At 44.3% G+C, this 18,817-nt stretch overlaps 1 protein-coding gene across 1 annotated transcript; it reads right to left on the reverse strand.

The window, feature by feature from the left end:
- Nucleotides 1–8,768: 8,768 nt before the first annotated feature.
- Nucleotides 8,769–18,491, reverse strand: LOC142804000 (glutathione S-transferase 4-like). Its single transcript, XM_075890453.1, has 5 exons — nucleotides 18,237–18,491; nucleotides 16,665–16,723; nucleotides 14,925–15,066; nucleotides 13,229–13,399; nucleotides 8,769–8,982 (listed from the first exon to the last, which is right to left on the reverse strand). The coding sequence occupies exons 1-5, from the start codon at nucleotides 18,375–18,377 to the stop codon at nucleotides 8,845–8,847; spliced, it is 651 nt and encodes a 216-aa protein (XP_075746568.1). The 5' UTR covers nucleotides 18,378–18,491; the 3' UTR covers nucleotides 8,769–8,844.
- Between the last annotated feature and the right edge of the window lie 326 nt (nucleotides 18,492–18,817).

Below are 18,817 nucleotides of genomic sequence, written 5' to 3' on the forward strand. Positions count from 1 at the left end.
TTGCCCCTGTTGAGCACTTACCGTGGATACTCGCCCTAGATGGGTGTTACACCTGTAGACAATTATTAGAAGAGAATAGTGCACATACGCCAACGGGTGCAAATTAAGGAGACACAAAAGCTTTACACCATGGTTTCGATCTTGGTTCCCGTGGTTGGCCAGCAAACAGCGCCCTGCCTGATGGCGTGGCCGTGGTCAACTCCGAGATAAAAATTCTGAATGAGGGACAGGACGTGCTTGCGTAGAGAAGTGAGCACCAGTAAGCTTCAGCCTCAGAGAAGGAGGCCTTCGTTGATTGCGACCGCTGCACGACGAGCCCAAAACTGGCCTATGTTGACAGGTATTATGTGCCTCCGAAAGCATTCTTGCTCGCTGTAAGTCCTGAGCTGAGCGCACTCCCAATCTGCCACCTGGTGAGCAGGAAAGTCGTTTAGTAGGATTGCAAATCTAGAAGGTACATCGCGGAGCGCTTCGTGGACAAACAGCTCGACCTTATCAACGAGTGGAGTCTCAAGGAGGTGAGAAACCAGGTCCAGCAAAAGCGCATCAGCTGTAGTCAACTGTTTCACAGGCACGTTTTTGACGTAGAACTGGTACTGAAGACGGCACACGCAAAAATGGTGCATCCTGGGCAGCATGAGGTCGAAGTCCGCGGTTACAAGCAGTTTGACCAAAGGCTTGTGGTGAGTCTCAAGGGCGAAGCGAATGGGGACGAGAACAGTGCCAAAAAGCATCAGACACAGAAATTGGCTCCTACCGGACCAATGACAAGGTTGACCCTTTAGCCGACGCTGGCAATACCATTCGATTGACGGGCCGATAATATTGGCCTAATTGCAATTGCATGGCTCCGCCCATATTGGCTACTGCTTGTACAACTCTCTCCAATGTGACCATGCTAATACACTGGCACAGACGATATTGGTGGGAGGTTCTGAACCTGATCCAACATCACCATTCTATGAGACTGGCAAAGCCATTATTCGTAGAACGTTGTCAATTCTGGCCCAACATCAGTGTTCTATTCGGCTGGCACAGCCATTATTGGCGGCATGTTGTTACAACTGGGTCATTCTTTGGTCAGGAACTGCCATTCTATTCCCAACATTAGGCCAACGTTCTGTGCTGCCTGGGATACTTGGTAAACTCGGCATAAATTACGCAGCACAACACGGCGTTAAGACAAATATACAAGGTGAAATAAGTAAATCTTTTTGTACCGCCACGGCGGAAAAACATGCGCCCCCGAATATAGCAAAAATAATAAAGAACGGAGACAGTCGAAACTGTTATCCGAGGCCAGGTAGAAGCGTAGGCCTAGCTAGCGAAATCAGCGACAGTCTGGGCCGAGCGTCTCGTGCTTAGCACTGACAATGTGTTTGCCGAGATTTGCATGACCCACTACATTCATCATTACATATTTCCCCCTCGCTGAAGATGGGGCCAAGTAAGTGTTCTAAGATGTCGTGAGGACAAGTGGTTCGTGATATGGTTTGAGGCGATCCACATGTATGATTTCGTGGCCTCGGCGACGCAGGTCCACAGTGGCCGTGAGGGGTTCGATGAGGTAGTTAACAGCGAAAGTTTGTTCTATGACGCGATAAGATCCATGGTACCTGCTGACAAACTTTGTAGAGGTACCAGGAGCACCACTGGGTGCACCCACAGCCAAACAAGAGAGTTGGGCAAAAATTGGTAGTTGGACCGTCCATCGTCGTGACAAAATTTTTGTAAGCCTTGTTTTTGTGTTGTAAGGGTGCGAGCTAATTGCCGACATTCTTCCGCATACCGCGCGGTTTCGGAAACTGGTGTGCCTTCGGATAAGTCGGATCGGTAGAGGAAAATGATGTCAATTGGAGATGATGGTTCTCGACCATAAAGTAAAAAGAATGGAGAAAAGCCTGTCGTCGCTTGAGGTGCCGTGTTGTAAGCGTACGTTACGTAAGGAAGGATAAGATCCCAGTTGGTGTGGTCGGAGGCGACATACATAGAAAGCATGTCGCCAAGAGTACGGTTGAAACGCTCGGTCAAGCCATTTGTTTGTGGGCGATATGCGGTAGTACAGCGGTGAATCACATGGCATTCTGGAAGAAGTTCTCGAACAACATCCGCGAGAAAGACGCGGCCTCGGTCGCTCAAAGGTTCACGTGGAGCTCCGTGATGCAGAACAAAACGTTGCAGCAGGAAAGACGCAACGTCACGTGCCGTCGCGGCTGGTAGAGCGGCCATTTCTGCATATCTCGTGAGATGGTCGATCGCTAAAATAAACCAGCGATTCCCAGCTGATGTATATGGTAGAGAACCACAAAGGGCTATTCCAACCCGGTCGAATGGTCGCACTGGGCACGGTAACGGCTGCATTGGTGCAGTAGGACGGCTAGGATCGTGCTTGCAGCGTTGGCACTCTGGGCAAGATCGAATGTACTTTTGAACGAATGTGTACATGCCGCGCCAATAAAACCAAAAACGTAGCCTGGCGTAGGTGTTAAACAAACTGGTGTGCGCACACTGCGGATCGGCATGGAAAGCAGCACACATGCTGGCGCGGAGATGCCTGTGTATGACGAGTAGCCATTTGCGACCGTCAGGAGGGTAGTTGCGGCGATAAAGTATTCCATCACGGTTGGCGAAGTGAGAGGCTTTTCGGTGTAGCGCTCGAGATGGCGGGTGGGCGAGTGTTTCAGATAGGTAATCCATCAGAGACGCAATCCACAAATCTTTGCGCTGTTTATCGCTCAGGCCAGAAGCACGCCGACGCTGACGCTCTTTGGCGTTCGCCTGTTTCTACTGATATTGCGATTGTCTTCATCCAGGACAACTTCCTTCCACTATCAGAACCCATCAACATGGCTGCTCCGCCAGCCATGTTGATGGGTTCTGATAGTGGAAGGAAGTCCGCCAGCCATGTTGATGGGTTCTGATAGTGGAAGGAAGTTGTCCTGGATGAAGACAATCGCAATATCAGTAGAAACAGGCGAACGCCAAAGAGCGTCGGCATCGGCGTGCTTCTGGCCTGAGCGATAAATGACGCGGATGTCGTACTCTTGGAGCCGCAAAGCCCTTCGTGCCAAGCGTCCTGAGGGATCTTTGAAGCATTATAACCAGCAGAGAGCGTGGTTGTCGGTATCAACATCGAAAGGGCGGCCGTACAGATAAGGCCGCATTTTGTACTGGCCCAGATAATCGCTTGGCATTTTTTCTAACAAAGAATGTTAGAACGCCTGAGAACAATTAAAATATATTACCAAATTCAACAGACTTTGTGTACATAGACGATGTAAAGTACGCGCACTTGTGTGGCATAGCTACTGCGGCCCTGAGAAACGCCGGTGGCCTTAAGACTAACAGCTCGATTCGAACCGAAAACTTGGAAGCTGCGGAAGAATTGGTTGTTGCATAGGCCTTAGCTTATACGCAAGCTAAAAGTGTAATCCGTGACTCCAAGGCCGCAGAGGGAAGTTTCACAAGAGCGCGAATCTCGCCGGAAACTGACAGAATATTGGTGAAATTCGGAGACCACAAAAAGTGGTGATTGTTTGGGAGCAATCAATGTGGCTTTGCGAAAATTGCAAACGCGTTCTGCACAAGATGTGGTAGTGCTGACTGATTCACAGTCGGCGTTACAGAGACGGCATTGAGGGATAACTCGAGAACAATTTACAACGCCATCTCTGGCGCTCACTAAACACCTGATCGGCAAGAACTTCAGTGTACAATTTCAATGGATACTATCCCACATTGAAATTGAAGACAATGATAAAGCTGATGCCCTTGCACGCGAAGCGCGTACTTGCGTTACAAAAGTAAGAGGTCCTAAAGATTACCACAACAAAAAGAATGTTATATGCATTCACTTCAGTGAGATCCCCAAGTTTCCGCATCAATCATGCGTACGTAATCAATGGACTTTCGAGAGAACAAGCAACGCTGCTTTATCGGATAAGAACCAACTCCGCATACACGCTGGCTTGGTCATTCAAGACTGGGCGAGGTGCTTCCCGTTTTGTGCTGTTTGCGGAGACATTGGTGCCATCGAACATTTTATTTGGCTGTGCCCGCAGTTTGACAGAAAGAACAGGGTTGATAGCAGCTTGCAAAAAGATTGTCACAAGCACGGCTTATTGGAAGATGTAATTTTTCCTGAAGGACCCACGGTGACGAGGAAGAGCTTGCAACGTATCTTGATTACTTTGCTGCGAGACACTGGACTGAGTGACATTTGGTGACTGCCCCCTCATTTAAGAGATGCTCAGGTGGAGCAATTGCTGGTCTTTTAGGTCAAGGCCTTTGTAACACCACCACCACCACCACCACCACCACCACTACCTGTACTTTCTTCTTAAAAACGGCGTTGCTCACACCGTAGCTTGAGACACCTCCACTAGGCTGTCAGTGGCTACACACCAAGCCAGTGAGACGCCTCCACTAGGTAGGGCAAAAGATAGCTGGTAGCACTCAAGGAAATCACAAACCATTATCAATTGGAAAGGGCCCAGTATCCTCCTGTGCAGCACACCCTTAGCAAGCAACAAGTGCTGACCTGGCGCCTCCTTCACGCAAACACGTACCCGAACCCAGTGGCCTATAGCCACTATTAGCCAGGTCGGTATACCAATAGGTGCAAATTATGTAGGAAAAAGACAGACTTGTCTCAGATCCTGTGGGTTTGTCAAATGTTGGTAAAACGGGATCGCGCAAATAATAGTGGTAAGTAGAAGACCGTGATGTTCAGCTCTGACCCAGAGGAACTATTCTGGGCAATCTGACGAGTCACAGACGCTGCCAAAAAGCCCAGTGCTCCTTGCTGACACTTTGACATTGGATCCACACTACTCAGGCGGCCGGATTCTCACTATAATGTTTCTTTTATTCCTCCTCCTCTTCCTGACCTAACAAAATTTTCATATCAAGCCGCAGAAAAAAAACGCCAACGTTGGCAATATAGAAATAATGAGACCATCATGTGATACTACTGTGAGTGTATCCGCATGCTCATGGCGCATCGTACCTCTGTGCCCTGGCATCCGCGCCAAAAGAATCAGATGTATTTGTGAAATTCTATAATTCGACAAAGTTTTTTTCCCTTTACATCGTTTTCACTCGCGCCTCAGGATATCCGGCCTCATCTAATAGTGCAGAATTTGCACCTACAAATTTTCGTCATCATTTATCGGTTGCTAAACAAAAAGCTGCGTTCTTGGGATGTAGTTTGTTCATTGCCGATTGGCGGTGTCGTACCATTATTGGTAGTTTATCGCTATCTTACAAACGAAAAGAACATATAAAATCTGCATCTTAGTGGACAGGGAGGCTTGCGAACAAGGTTCAAATTAAATATACAAAGGCGCAGCGACCAAATTGAAGGGAATTGATAAGTGTTACCTTAGGAGCACGAGCCCCGCCGCGGTGGTCTAGTGGCTAAGGTACTCGGCTGCTGACCCGCAGGGCGCGGGTTCGAATCCCGGCTGCGGCGGCTGCATTTCCGATGGAGGCGGAAATGTTGTAGGCCCGTGTGCTCAGATTTGGGTGCACGTTAAAGAACCCCAGGTGGTCTAAATTTCCGGAGCCCTCCACTACGGCGTCTCTCATAATCATATAGTGGTTTTGGGACGTTAAACCCCACATATCAATCAAAACCTTAGGAGCACGAAAAACACAGTGGGTCAGGTTATAAATAAATGTTAAGTACGTAAAAGGTGAGATCAAGTAGAACAAGTGGACATGGGGCCGGCACGTCGTATCACGTGGGCAAGAGAACGACTAATCATTATGGGTAACAGGCAGCATTCCAAGCGAAGCACAATGCTTGAAAAGGAGAGTTGTAAAGTTAGCCGGGCCGATGAGATTAACAAGCTTTAGGGTATAACGTGGCGGTAGCAAACCCGGGAAAGGGTTGACAAGCGTACACGGGAGAGGTATTTGCGCAACACTGGGCGTACTGAGGCTAACTACCACGACAATGACGTGTATGATAACTGTTACTGATAGTTTCCCTGTTCCGCGCGTGGTTCGCGACAGCCACTGATTGCTTCTTGTAGAACGTGTAAGACAAATTTTTGCTTAAAAAGACAAGGATTCATTGATATATCAGTTTCAATTCTGTTTTTTTTATCTTGTGCGTTTCTTAGGTAACTTTATGTTGTTAGCGCCTCATACTTTTTTCATACTTTTTCTATGAATTTGTTTCCGGTATATTTCTTGTATCCGTTTAGTAGTGTTAACGCTGCCGGAGAGAGGATTCGTTTCCCTTTGCACTGCCGTAACGCAAATTAAAGCCCAGTGCATGTCCGAACTTAATCTGTAAAACTAGTTGCATTGTTTTTGTGAAATTGAAGTTACAAACCTACCAAAGTGGTCAAGCTGACGTTAGCTCACAATCATATATATGAGTGAGCACGTATGGAGACAAACTTGCCAATGTCATGGTTTGTAGGTCTTAAGTATGTTCTCGCGTGTTCCCAAAAAAAGAAATAGATAAATAGACAGAGAGTTGATTTAAAGCTTAAATTTGTACTCATCCATGCTTTTGATCGAGGTAGTATTGTTCCTGGAAAGAGGTATTCTCAGAAAATGTTCGTCTGTCTGCGCACTCGAGCCAGATTTTCGCATATGACAGTTTCTTTAGCCTTAGTGTACGCAGTACGTGAGAGAGGCATTGAAGGAAGACTGTCTTAAGAACGCCTCCACGTAGGAGGCGTTCTTCAGTCGGCACTCACAATTTCTGCCTTGCGCCTAATGTGGCACGGCTGACAATGACGTTGCACCCTGAACGCAGACTTCGAACGCCCGAAGAAAAGTTTGCAATTCGGTAATTTCGAGATGTTCGTGTTGGGGAACTCCGCTCTACTATCATGGTCTAGCCCAAGAACCAAATTTTTGACAGACACGAATGGTTCTGTTCATCCTACGTCGGTGTGCACTAGTTGAAAGCGACTCAGGTACTTCTTTTGGGTGCAGTGGGCTTGTTCTTTTATAAAGGTCAACAACAAGGCTTATCCACATATTTCGTATTCAAAAAAATTCCTCCCATATCGAATCCTTTTTTTTTGAGCTGCTTCAAGCAGTAGACGTGAAATGCTCGATCCGAGCCGTGCAACTCAGCGACAAATCTTGGTGAAGTGCGATAAGCGCACGCGTATTCACATAGGCTGCCCTGTGCGGCAGTGCCGAACAGTCGACGACACATACGGATGGACGTGGCATGTACTTTCGACTGAAACTTATAGAATTGTAATGAACTGAATATTTTTTATTTGTTTATTCCCTTTTTGTTCTCTTCTGGATAGGTTTGGTGTACACGCTTCACAAGTGCACGCATACGTTTACATTTAAGATATCCAACTTAAAATGGCGAGATTTTAGGGGAGTCATTATGACGACCAGCATCTTCTAATATGCATCATGTGAAATAACGCAGATTCAAGATCACTTGTGCAGAGAAATTCAGTTTAGTAAGGAGCAGTTGTGCCTTGCTGCTAGAAAGCGATGCGACTGCTAATGTAAATGCTTAAGTCATGCACACCCAGCAATCGACACAATAGCATGAAGCAATATTCTTCGTATCTTCTCTCTTCCTCTTTTTTCTGAGTTCATTTTTCGCGCGTGAGCAAGAATTCATTTTCCCGTCAAATTCACCATCTCCTACAGTGTCCTATCATGTTTTCTGCCTTTTAAAAAGATAGTTACTGGCTTCTATGTTAATAGGCATGCTGACGTTTCTTGCACAGCTTAATCAAGCTCCGACATTTTACTGCTATAGTCATCGATAGCCCGGCAACCGTCGACAATTTCAAATTCAAATCTCCAACTCTTGGTATAAGCTCGAACAACTGGCGCCATCAAGGAGGTAAACCAAGCACTACAGCTACCGCTTTGTTCACTTTTTTTAATAGTCCGCCAAGCGGTAGTTTTGAAACCACCACCAACGTTGTTCAACATTGATCTCGACGACGCGTGCTCCAACTTCGTAAAAAATCACGGCCTTTGAGAGAATTGAGATGAATTTGCGAGTTACATATCATAGACTGATAGCCTCCCTAACCCATAGTAGAACCTACTTAGCGTTATTTCGGTAGCGCCCGTAAAAACATACCGTATCAAAAGAGTACAGCACTTACACTACGCAACCAAAAATGGACAATAGCGGTAAGAAGATTTACAATGACAACCAGCACTGCTATTCTGCATATCACTATCATCAATATTTATTGTTTGTCGATTGCACCGTAGCCATTTGGCAGGGCATAATTTTTTATTAGACGCATGTCAGACTGGCCATTATTCATATTGAACTGCTTTGGTCTTCAGGATTACACTTGAAGTTCACGCCCATCTTGCGTACTTCCCTTTGTGCATATTTTCATTTAATTATTTGCACCCTCCTGCAATTTGTGATCAGGAATGTATCAACCAGCTCAAGCAACAGCTTTACAGCACCTTACATACAACTCAACTGCACTTTTGCCGAGAAATAATCATTCTTAATCCTACTTCCATTTGCTTTCTAAGCACAACATGTTTCATATTTTATTGCAGTGCCCCACCATGGTGGTGTAGTGGCTAAGGTACTCGGCTGCTGACCCGTAGGTCGCGGGATCAAATCTCGGCTGCGGCGGCTGCACTTCCAATGGAGGCGGAAATGTTGTCGGCCCGTGTGCTCAGATTTAGGTGCGCGTTAAGGAACCCCTGGTGGTCGAAATTTCCGGACTCCTCCACTACGGCATCTCTCATAATCATATTGTGGTTTGGGGACGTTAAAACCAACATAATAATCAAATCATCAATCAATTTTATTGAAGTGGGCTTTCTAAAAAATGCAATCTCATGGTTTTCAAGCATAGTGGCTCACTTCGCCTTAAGCCAGTGCTCTTGCATGGCAGCGAGGACTGGCTTATAGATGTCATCGTAACCAGTAATTTCGGGCAAAACACGCTCGTAGTAACTGCACAACTTCGAATACTTGGCCTTGTCGATGAACCCCATCTGAAATAAGATGACAGTTTTAGGAACGAAGTTACACTTTCTTGTTTGGTGCAGTCAAAATTAATTATATGCAAGAAGCCTGGGAGGTCTCTTGCGCAATGGCCTCTAAGAGAGAGGGCGTTGCAATCCTGCCACTAGTTCCACATCGAGAAAGAATTTTTGTTTTGCTCGCCACAATAAGGCACGAAAGGAGGCTACAGTTGATCTAGTTGTCGCTTTAACGCGCTGCAATGAGGTGTAGGATCGCGCAGGTGGTGCGCTCGCTTGTTACTTTTCATGAAAACTGCCACTGTACCGTGAGGCCAAACACACAACATTTACAAGAAGTGAAAAATTAAAGAAGGCTTTTGCCTATGTGTCGTCTGAAGCGAATCAATAAGAGACCCTGTGAGTTCCTATGTCTCTTATTTCATTATTTCTTAGTTTTGTGATTGAACACGGTAAGCAGTCAAGTGATGCCTATTTTGCAGAAATTGAATCTTAAAATGTGCCTAGTCATTAAATATCTTACCAAATATTTGGTACTAAATCTGGTAGATAATAAGTTGAATGCCAAGCAAGCCCCCCCCCCCTCCCCTGTACCTTCTAAACATGTGTAACTTCGACGCTTTCATTAAACAAATTGGGCTTTCGATAGATGTTTGCTAAATATGCAGTGTCGCTAAAGTAGCGGCCTATTTGTCCGGCAATGCATCTCCATTTGAACTACGTTTATCCTTCATGCAGCTTAAAACAAATGTTTTAAATTATACAGAATAAGTCAGCGAATGTAGTTTATTCACAAATCATTTGCCTACTTGCCTGGCTTCCAGACAGCCAGCTAGCAGGGCAGTTATCGATGGCGAAATTCTCCACGTGCTGTGATGTATACTAGTTACATCACCCGATACTCCACACTTGTATACTTAAAGTTTGCATTATCCATGTGTAGGTAGCAGAGGGTGGCATACCAGCCATACCCCCTCCCTCCTCAGAATTTCTTTGGCAATGCGCTGTGGCATTTGCCCACTTCTGCTGGCGCAGGGCGAAATAGACGAGCACCCCAAGGCACTCTCCTAGTTCTCCCCCGCCGCGAAAATAATCCGCCTACACGCCCCTCAATTTTACTGCCATGCTAATGAAGTTTGTGAAGTCTTTGTCACGCATGCTCTTTCATTATTACAAGAGCCAGTTTAATTTTTTAGAGCCTTCGCTCTGTGGCAGTGCTCAATGATAGCGGTGAATTAGTGCATGAGTGATTTGTGCACACAGCGTGCGCAAAATGTAACGGGAAAAAAGTGTGAGGTGAAGCAATATGCCGGCTTACGTCGTTTTATGTAAAAAGGTCTTACGCATACCTCATACATGCGTCATCTAGAAAGGAGGTTTTGGCTCAGGGTTTGAGAAACACATCAATATTTATCCCCAGAACGACTGAAATCTGATACCGAAATACGAACTCTTATTTCACGTATTTGTTTCAACGCATGATATCCTCAAGCGATGCCTCGCGAATTAGATTTTAGATAGCAGTGATGTCTGTGCAGACGATGTATTAACAAACTATCAAATATTTTTGAACGAAGGCACTCATATGCAGGCCATGCCCCTATGAAACGTTTGCCGGGCCGCTATGGCCTCATGTCCACGGATTTGTTACATCAAAGAGTAGATCTGCTGATGATAAGGCTTCAACTAGCTTTAAAGAAACACTTTACGCATGCATTTCTTCTGAACATCGGCGAGTCTTAGCGAATTCTACGGAGAATAGTTTTTACGGAAATACATAGTTAGGGCAAGTGCCAATGGTTATATCAGGGACATCTTGGAACAGTTTTATCGAAGAATGCACGAAACGTTTGTTTGTGGTACAAAACTATTCATATCGAACGGTGAAACAACAGGAAGGCTTAACGCGTCCACCATTACCTAAGCAGGCTAGCAGAATATCGTTATTCTTGAAGGCACTGTGTCGCTATCATTTTCTGATCAAAAGAAGCATGAGCAGAGATTCCGCTCAAGACCATGTGACCGCTGATGTAACTGTGCAAGTCTACGTATATCATTTTTATAACACCTAGAGCCCGAAGAGTGATCTATACGATTCTACTGCAAATAGATGCAGGACGCCTGATCATGTAATCACACGGAGGAGAGCTTTTTGAGTCCAACATAATTTTATTGCAATCTCAATTATATGGGCACTCTCGGCTGGATTTCGCCGCCGACGTTGACGTGGGCGTCGATGTCATGCACCGTATATGCATACGTATTTATATATATGAAAACGCTAGAAAAAAAATACCAGAAAAACAGACCCTGGCGCGCGGAATAAAATGTGTGACCTCCGCGTCGTGAACGTGACGCGTTAACCACTGAGCCGCCGAAGAATACCTCCAACATTGAAACGGCAAGCTATTTATGTCTACCACTTACCGCTGTTGGCGGGCATCTCGGGACCCATGGTATATAGTTTTTACCACCTAAAATGCAGTGTGCCAAAATATTTTACCTGCACAATAACACATGGGCACTACTACGGTAATGCAGCTGTGTAAAGAAAGCCACAAATGTTATGATGGCAGCGCATTAGAGGAGAGAAGAGAATAGATGATGATAATGATGATGGTGATGCTTATTAGAATATTGCCACCTACCCACCCAGGGGGATCGGTCGAGAGTCGGGCGGATCATACGTACTAGATTCATGAATAATATTAGGTGAGAGCTAAAATTTTTAGGGATGATTTTTATGGTATTGTTAATTATAAGTGATGGTTATTTTAAGTAGCAATACCATGCTGAGATCTATGATCACTATTTTTTCTTCCATGTTTGTAAGTACGTAGATTGTGCTGATTGATATCCCCAGACTTCCATTCCCTAGACCAGAAATGCGACTTCTTTTAAACAAACGAACTGCATTGATGTCAGTGTATGTTCGTGCATAATAATGGAAGCTTGAAAGAGTTGCTATGCGTTCATCTTGATTGAACAGCGCACACAAGACAACGACGAAGTAAAAGAACTCAGACATCACTGCAAGTTTCGATGGTGACCCCACTGAAGCCAGTGAAAAAAGCTCGAAGTGTTAATTACTAAATTCTGATGTCGTGTCTCCCCCCCCCCCCAAACCTGTATCTACACAAAGCTCGTCCTTACGTGCATCAATACGTCCGTCCATCTGTTTGTTCGTCCGTCTGTACATACGCCCTTGCGTACATCTGAGCTTCCGTCCGTCCGGTCGTCTGTGCGTCTGACAGACAGACGACAGACTGACGCGGCCAGCAGATGATTCACGCTTTGCCGATAAAACCTTCCGAAGCTCCACCCCACTCACCATTATTCACTCCGTGAATATGCTGTGAGGTGGTTACTACATACATGCATACATACAGATGGAAACTGACCCACGCGTTAAGAAGCTCCGCCCCTAAAAATGATGTGAGTTCCTGTGCCAAGATAACGGCATTATGATAATGTTCGACGTTTTTCAGGGTAACGGAATAATTTGGAGCATGTTTCAATCCCTGATGCAAAACCAAATTAAAAGGGCCCTTGAACACTTCTTGCGCATGGTCAGGAAACGCTGCCAATTGGTAGTAGAGGCTCCCGACAACACGCGAGCCATATATTATAGCACAGCACGTGGCCTGATATTCACAATAAATTATCATAGTCCGCTAAAACTTGATTTCTCTTCTTTCGACAAATCAAGCTACATACCCAAAAATTACGCGTAGCAAGACCATCTCTCTGCCATTGGCTGACTTGAACATGGCGTGCTCGCTCGTTACAGAGATCACCACGAGAGGCCGCTACTTCTCCACGCGCGCGTGCGCGATCCCAATCAGAAAAAAAAAACTGCTCAAGATCACGATGCGTGCCTGACATTTTTCTGTGGCCCTGCCATCCCTTCCTGCTTAGCTTCTAGCGCTTTCATTGGGATAAGAGAAGAGAGAATACAATTTCCGCATGCGACATACCTTTGTAACTCCACTCGCACTGGACGGATTCTTAAAATTTTGTGGAGTTGAATTCGTGACGCAATAGGCTCTTTCAATGTATTCATTACATGATTACTTGAAAAAGTGTTTCAAGGCCCCTTTAAAGTAGGTAAGTTGGTTTCACCACTCAATTTTTTAATTACCGCCGAAATAGAGTGTACATTACCTAATATTAAGCTCACTTAAGTAACGCCATAGTAATTAGGCACCTACTCCGGGCCATTCATTGAGCACACAAGCAAGCGTCAAATCTTGATTACCTCGAATATTCCAACCATGCTTGAAAACAGGCAGATGTCAGCCAGTGTGAACTGGTCGCCCACAGTGAACTTCCCGTCGCCAATGAGGTTCTCGAATCCCTTGAGCACATTTTCTTCAAACGAAGCCACTTCCTCGCTGGTTGGCTTTCTCTTCTCATTCATAAGGGGTCGCTGCAAATAATTTCAATTTCACTTTACTCTGCCCATCTTACAACAAATTGGAAAGTGTTGAAGTGAAAACCTTCCCACATTCCCAGAAATTGGAGACATTTGAACATGGTGTCATCTCTCAGGAGGAATAACTGCCATAACTGCGTGCCATAACTGAATAGGAAGTACGTGACAAAAATTATATCACGGTACTGGTAGAAGGCCATCGCGGGTTGCAAACTGAAAGACCAATTTAAGGTCGTTCAGAGGGATCGTGAGAGAGCAAAGAGGCATGACCTCCCGGCTCCGGCATGAGATTAGCCGAGAGCAAGCCAGAGGCCCTCTATACTGGCTTGCCTTATCAGGACCTAAACAAGTCCCTTGTCTGTCTGTGTGTCTGTCTCAACAAAAGCTAGTTACCATACATGGCTTCGGATTATAAGTAGCTAAACCCAATGGTACATTTGGATGAAACTACAGTATTGCACTGTAGAGTACGTGGCTTCCCAAGTGTGACACTAACTTTGTCAAGCTGTTCCAATAAGTCATTGCTGTATAGAACTGGAAGTCGTTTGTGATAACACCTTTTTTTTTCATCAGATAATACACTTTGCCTGTTTTCCAATACGTTACGGCAGGCCACCGCTTTGGCCATCGAGAGGTGGTGCTACGGACAGATGTCCCTAAATCATCGTTATGAGTGCAGCCTCACACATCTATTAGCCAAATGTTTGCATGAACGCAGGAGGCGAGCTTATACACTTCAAAATGAGCATAGGCACACAACGAAATTATCAATGAACACTACAGTAGAGATGTTTACAATAAAATCAGCTTAAGACAGGTTACCAAACGACATGAAGTGGCGTTCTAAGCGCGAGCAAGAAAAGAAATAGAAATCAGTGGGAGCATAGCTGTTGATTATAGATAGAAGGGCGCAATATTTTTAGTTATTTGACCAAAACAACTGCCTGGTTTCAAGGGTGTTAAGCACTGTCACACGCTGTCTCATCTCTTTGTTGTAGTCTTCTTTTAGCTGCTTCTTCTAGATACTGTATCTCTTCCCTGCTACACAAAACGAAGTCAAGGACGTTACATTATTAATTCCTCGCCATGTTTCATGTCATACCCAACTGCTTTACACTTAGCTAAAATCACAGCATTTAAAAGATCGCTGTTTTCGCGCGCCCAACTGAACAGAATTTCTTTCGATCAAATTAACAATGTATGCCGCCCTGATTTATTTATTTTTAATGAACCTACCACATTATCATTGGCACATTTTTATATTTTCTATCGAAAAGCATTCGCATTTTTTCTCAATGAAGAAGTGTCCATTATTTGTACATAGTAAAAGTGGTCCTGCATTTCCTCTGTTACAAAACATTCACTGTGATAGCAAGGTGTCAGAAACGAGAAAATAACGAAGGCACCAATTGTTAAGCGCGAAAACTACAGCGCGAAAACTTTTTGAATAAAAATGTTAATAAAGAAAGGACCAACTATGGACAAAGATCAAGAAGGGCGCAGCAAAACGGGTACTCACAAAAAAGGCCATCTTGTGTGGTTGGATTGTTGCCGTAACAGCGGCGAGAACCTGGTCGATGCGAGTGCGGTGCTTCACACATTCTGGATACAGTTCAGACTTGGGGGCGTACTTACGCAGCAAGTAGTAAGCTATGGCAGTGCTAGTGGATCAGAGAGAAAAAGAGATAAATAAGTACCACCTCATTCAATCTCAAACACTGCGTAATCTTCAAACAACAGCGCCACCTCTACTGCTGCACCATCAGGTCGAGCCGCAACTGAACCGACAAAATCAAAGAAGACTGTGGAGAGAAATATCTCCACAGAGGAATGGCCTGTTCTTTGAAGTCGTTCGCCAACCATAAAACATCAGAAGACAATGCCCTCTCAGAGGTCTTCACCAACCACTGATGACACACATAAGAGAGATGGCAAAGTCATAAATCTATGCTTCGTTCTTTCATGGATGCCGTCCGAGAGATTTTGTTGGACATGGGGACAACGTCTGCTCGAATTGCTCTCAAAGTACTGGACGCCTTAAGCGCAGTACTTGAATCGCTCAAGTATAATTATGGCTAAAGATCGCCATCATTTCTGAGAAGTCAAGGAAGCATCCATCATTCAGTGGAAGGCCAGTAGACTAAAACCGCGTGTTTTTGGACTTTGATCAGTTAGTGTGCAACAGCATGCTTGAAGTCATCGGAAGTTGTGAGCCCAACGCGTGGGCGTGCCCTCCTCTCTCTCTCTCTCTCTCTCTCTCTCTCTCTCTCTCTCTCTCTCTCTCTCTCTTTCTTTGCATCTTTGAAACTCCCTCATACCTATCTCCAGTGTAGAGAAGCATACCGGTCGTTCCAGACTGGTTAACATGCCTGCCTTTCCCTTCCCTCCTGTTTCTCCTCTCTCAAAATTTGCAGTCTAAGCAGTGACATTGTAAATAGGGGAGGGGAGGGGGGAGAATAAGCCGTCAGCTTTCGATAAAACATCGCGCATATACACCAGTATAATTTCTGATTCATCGCCCACAAAACCACTAATGCTTGAGATACAAAAATAACGTTGCATTTAGGTAAACCGGTAGATAAACACGGTGAAGTACATCTGCTCCCCACGTGTCAGGTACGTGACCTTTCTCTAACATCTGACTAGAATAAATCTCATAGCTTGCAATATCAACTTGTGCTGTCGTCATACCTGACAGACTAACCAGACGGAGTTTTAAAACTTTCTGGTTAGAAAGTGCTGTGCATGCTCTCTCTCTAACGTTAGTTATTGCACTGCTTCCTTATTGGCGTCTTGATAAATATAAATGCGCTTTATTTTCGGCGAACAATCTTATCTGTTTTTCTCTCGTCGCATGTGCAGATATCAAGATACTATTCAATATACCGAATAGAAAATCATGAAAGTGATTTAAAAATGCGCATAATGGTAAAAGCGACTCGTTCCCTGACTTAAGGTACAATCACGTGAAATAAAATATACAAGCGTATTTCCATTAGCCACACTGTACGTTATCTTTAGCCAAGAGCCTTTCCAAAGGGCGCATCATGATGCTGCAGCATTAAAACAAACACTAACCGAAACACTGACCACTAAACTGCACAAGAACTTCAGATGTTTAGGATACCTTTCAAACCCGCCTCTACTATTCAAATTTTTCTTAATATACTTCTGATGCACTGCAATTCAAAACTCTTAGGTAGTTACAATTTGTGCACGTTTTCCGTCCTAATGAAAAAGTATTCGAACGAATACTTACCTTTCGTAAACAACAAAGCCTGAATCATCCAGCGTAGGCACCTTGTGAAACGGGTTTATCTGTTAAAACAAGCATCGTTGGTCTAATTGTATGAAGGGCGCCAACACTTTCAAATGTATAGAGTTGTAAGCTGAAGCGCATTCTGCGGTCGGACTTTTTATTCTAGCGTTAGATTTCAGCCGAAATATGTCGAGCAAAACTGCAACTGGTACTGGTTAATTCAGTCATTTTTACAGGTCAATCTTTATCAATAGGTTTTTAAACACAATAGCTTCTGCCTGCCATTTAGGTGGGGACCTGTTCCCAAAATAACTGCATCCAAGAAAGTTATTTTTCCCTCTTTCTTTAGGACAACAGGTAATAGTGTATTATAGAAGATAAGTACAGGGTAAGTTTCAAATTGAAAGAAAGTACCCTTCCCGGAGTCCTCCACTATGGCATCTCTCATAATCACATGGTGGTTTCGGGACGGTAAACCCAACGCATCAATTATTCAATCATCGTCAAGAAGAAAATACCCAGAATCTCATTACAATGCAAGGCGTGAGCGTACGGTTTAATAGGGATATGACCTGTTATTTATTAACATAACGCTATAATTCTCAGTGAACGCTCTTTTATCTCGTTAGAAATTAAACGTGGAAGTTGGCTAGCTCCACTTTTTTTAATACAAATTAAGCGTGAATACGCATAGCAAGCATTTGTACGCAGTGTCTGGCATTGATAGTGCGTCTGAAATTTTTGTGTATTGTGTCCTCAAAGGAAAAAAATAAAATCGATTGCGAGATAAACCTCTTAGATGTTTGAAAAAAAAAACGAGAATGTATGGTTTTAAATATATCCTGTTTTACGCGCCCAAACCACGTTAAAATTATTCCGCAAGCTATTTAGGAGGATCTGAAAATTGCCACTATTGACTGTTTTATATTGAATAACACACATGCGTCACAATTGCATAGTACACAGGCATAGTATTGTGCGTGCACCAAAACGAGATCTCCATGGCCGCCATCTATCATACAACATTCGGAAAGGCGGCCTTTCACCGTAAGCACAGTACTCGCCAGGCGGACGAGATTTAAATACAGCTTGACAATAATCAACTTTTTTGGAAATAAAGTATTAACACAGCAGTTTTCTAGAGAGAAATTGAATAGCGTTAGTATTCTGTGTGTAGAAAGATATTTCAAAGTTTTATGGCTATAATTAAAAGGCTTGCCCTAGAATACCGAACGTCCGGCACTGCGATAACACGCAAATGCTGACATAGCACATTACGCTGTAAGATGATCTTTCAAAACAAAATACTGATGCTTATAACGTGCTTATGCACTGCACTTCATTCAAGCGTACTAAAGAGCAGGTTCCGTCTACATCAAATACTTCACTCTAAAGAACTTCACGACAAAACGTTCCAACCAATCGTCGCGCGGTGATATCACTAGCAAAGCGTCAATCAATAAGCACACTTTAGAAAGAAACGTTTTGTTAATTCAGCCCCAGAGGCACATGTGGGGCTATAACCAACGTAGTTTGTTCTGAATTACCACAGGATGGTACCATCTTGCCAACCTTAAGGTATTCTGCTGTGAGGTGCTCCTTTTTTAAGAAATCGAGGTTCTTGAGCTGGAGCTCTACGCCGAGCTTCTTGGCCAGGGTACGGACGAAGGCACAAGGTGGGCTGCCGACGATGCTGTACAGGGTGATGGGCATGGCGAATGGAGCGGTAAAGAGTTGCTTTGCAACGACGAACCTAGAACAAACAAAGCCGACCCGACAGTGACTGTTCTAGTGAGTGCTCTTTTAAAGGGCTCGCGATTTCCGGCGACAGCAAAAAATCTGTTAGCCTCGGTTTCCTGCTGAACCTCAGCTGGCTTTAACAAGTCGTATATGAAAGGAAGTATGGGAATAAAAGATAAACCTAGCGATGTAGGGCGAGTACATGTGCAGAGAACGCGCTTATGTTCTATTTTATTGCAAGCCGCTATCGCATTCTTTTGGCGTGGTGCGTTCGCATATACACAAAGTATAAAATAAATAACTGATATACTTTGCATATATATAATATTGATTGCGATCATAATAAAAAAACAATGAATAAAGCTCAGAACGTCGAAATAAAAGCAAGCATATTGCAATTTTTGAAGAATTTC

This window comes from Rhipicephalus microplus, chromosome 3, assembly GCF_043290135.1.
Source record: "Rhipicephalus microplus isolate Deutch F79 chromosome 3, USDA_Rmic, whole genome shotgun sequence".
Taxonomy (NCBI): domain Eukaryota; kingdom Metazoa; phylum Arthropoda; class Arachnida; order Ixodida; family Ixodidae; genus Rhipicephalus; species Rhipicephalus microplus.

Excerpts from the sequence above, each read along its gene's own strand:
- LOC142804000 (XM_075890453.1), bottom strand. The coding sequence starts at position 18,377 with ATGCCCATCACCCTGTACAGCATCGTCGGCAGCCCACCTTGTGCCTTC. Across the intron at positions 16,724-18,236 it reads TCACAGCAGAATACCTTAAG|ATAAACCCGTTTCACAAGGT; the intron begins GTTGGCAAGATG and ends TTGTTTTAACAG. Across the intron at positions 8,983-13,228 it reads GCATGGTTGGAATATTCGAG|ATGGGGTTCATCGACAAGGC; the intron begins GTAATCAAGATT and ends ATCTTATTTCAG.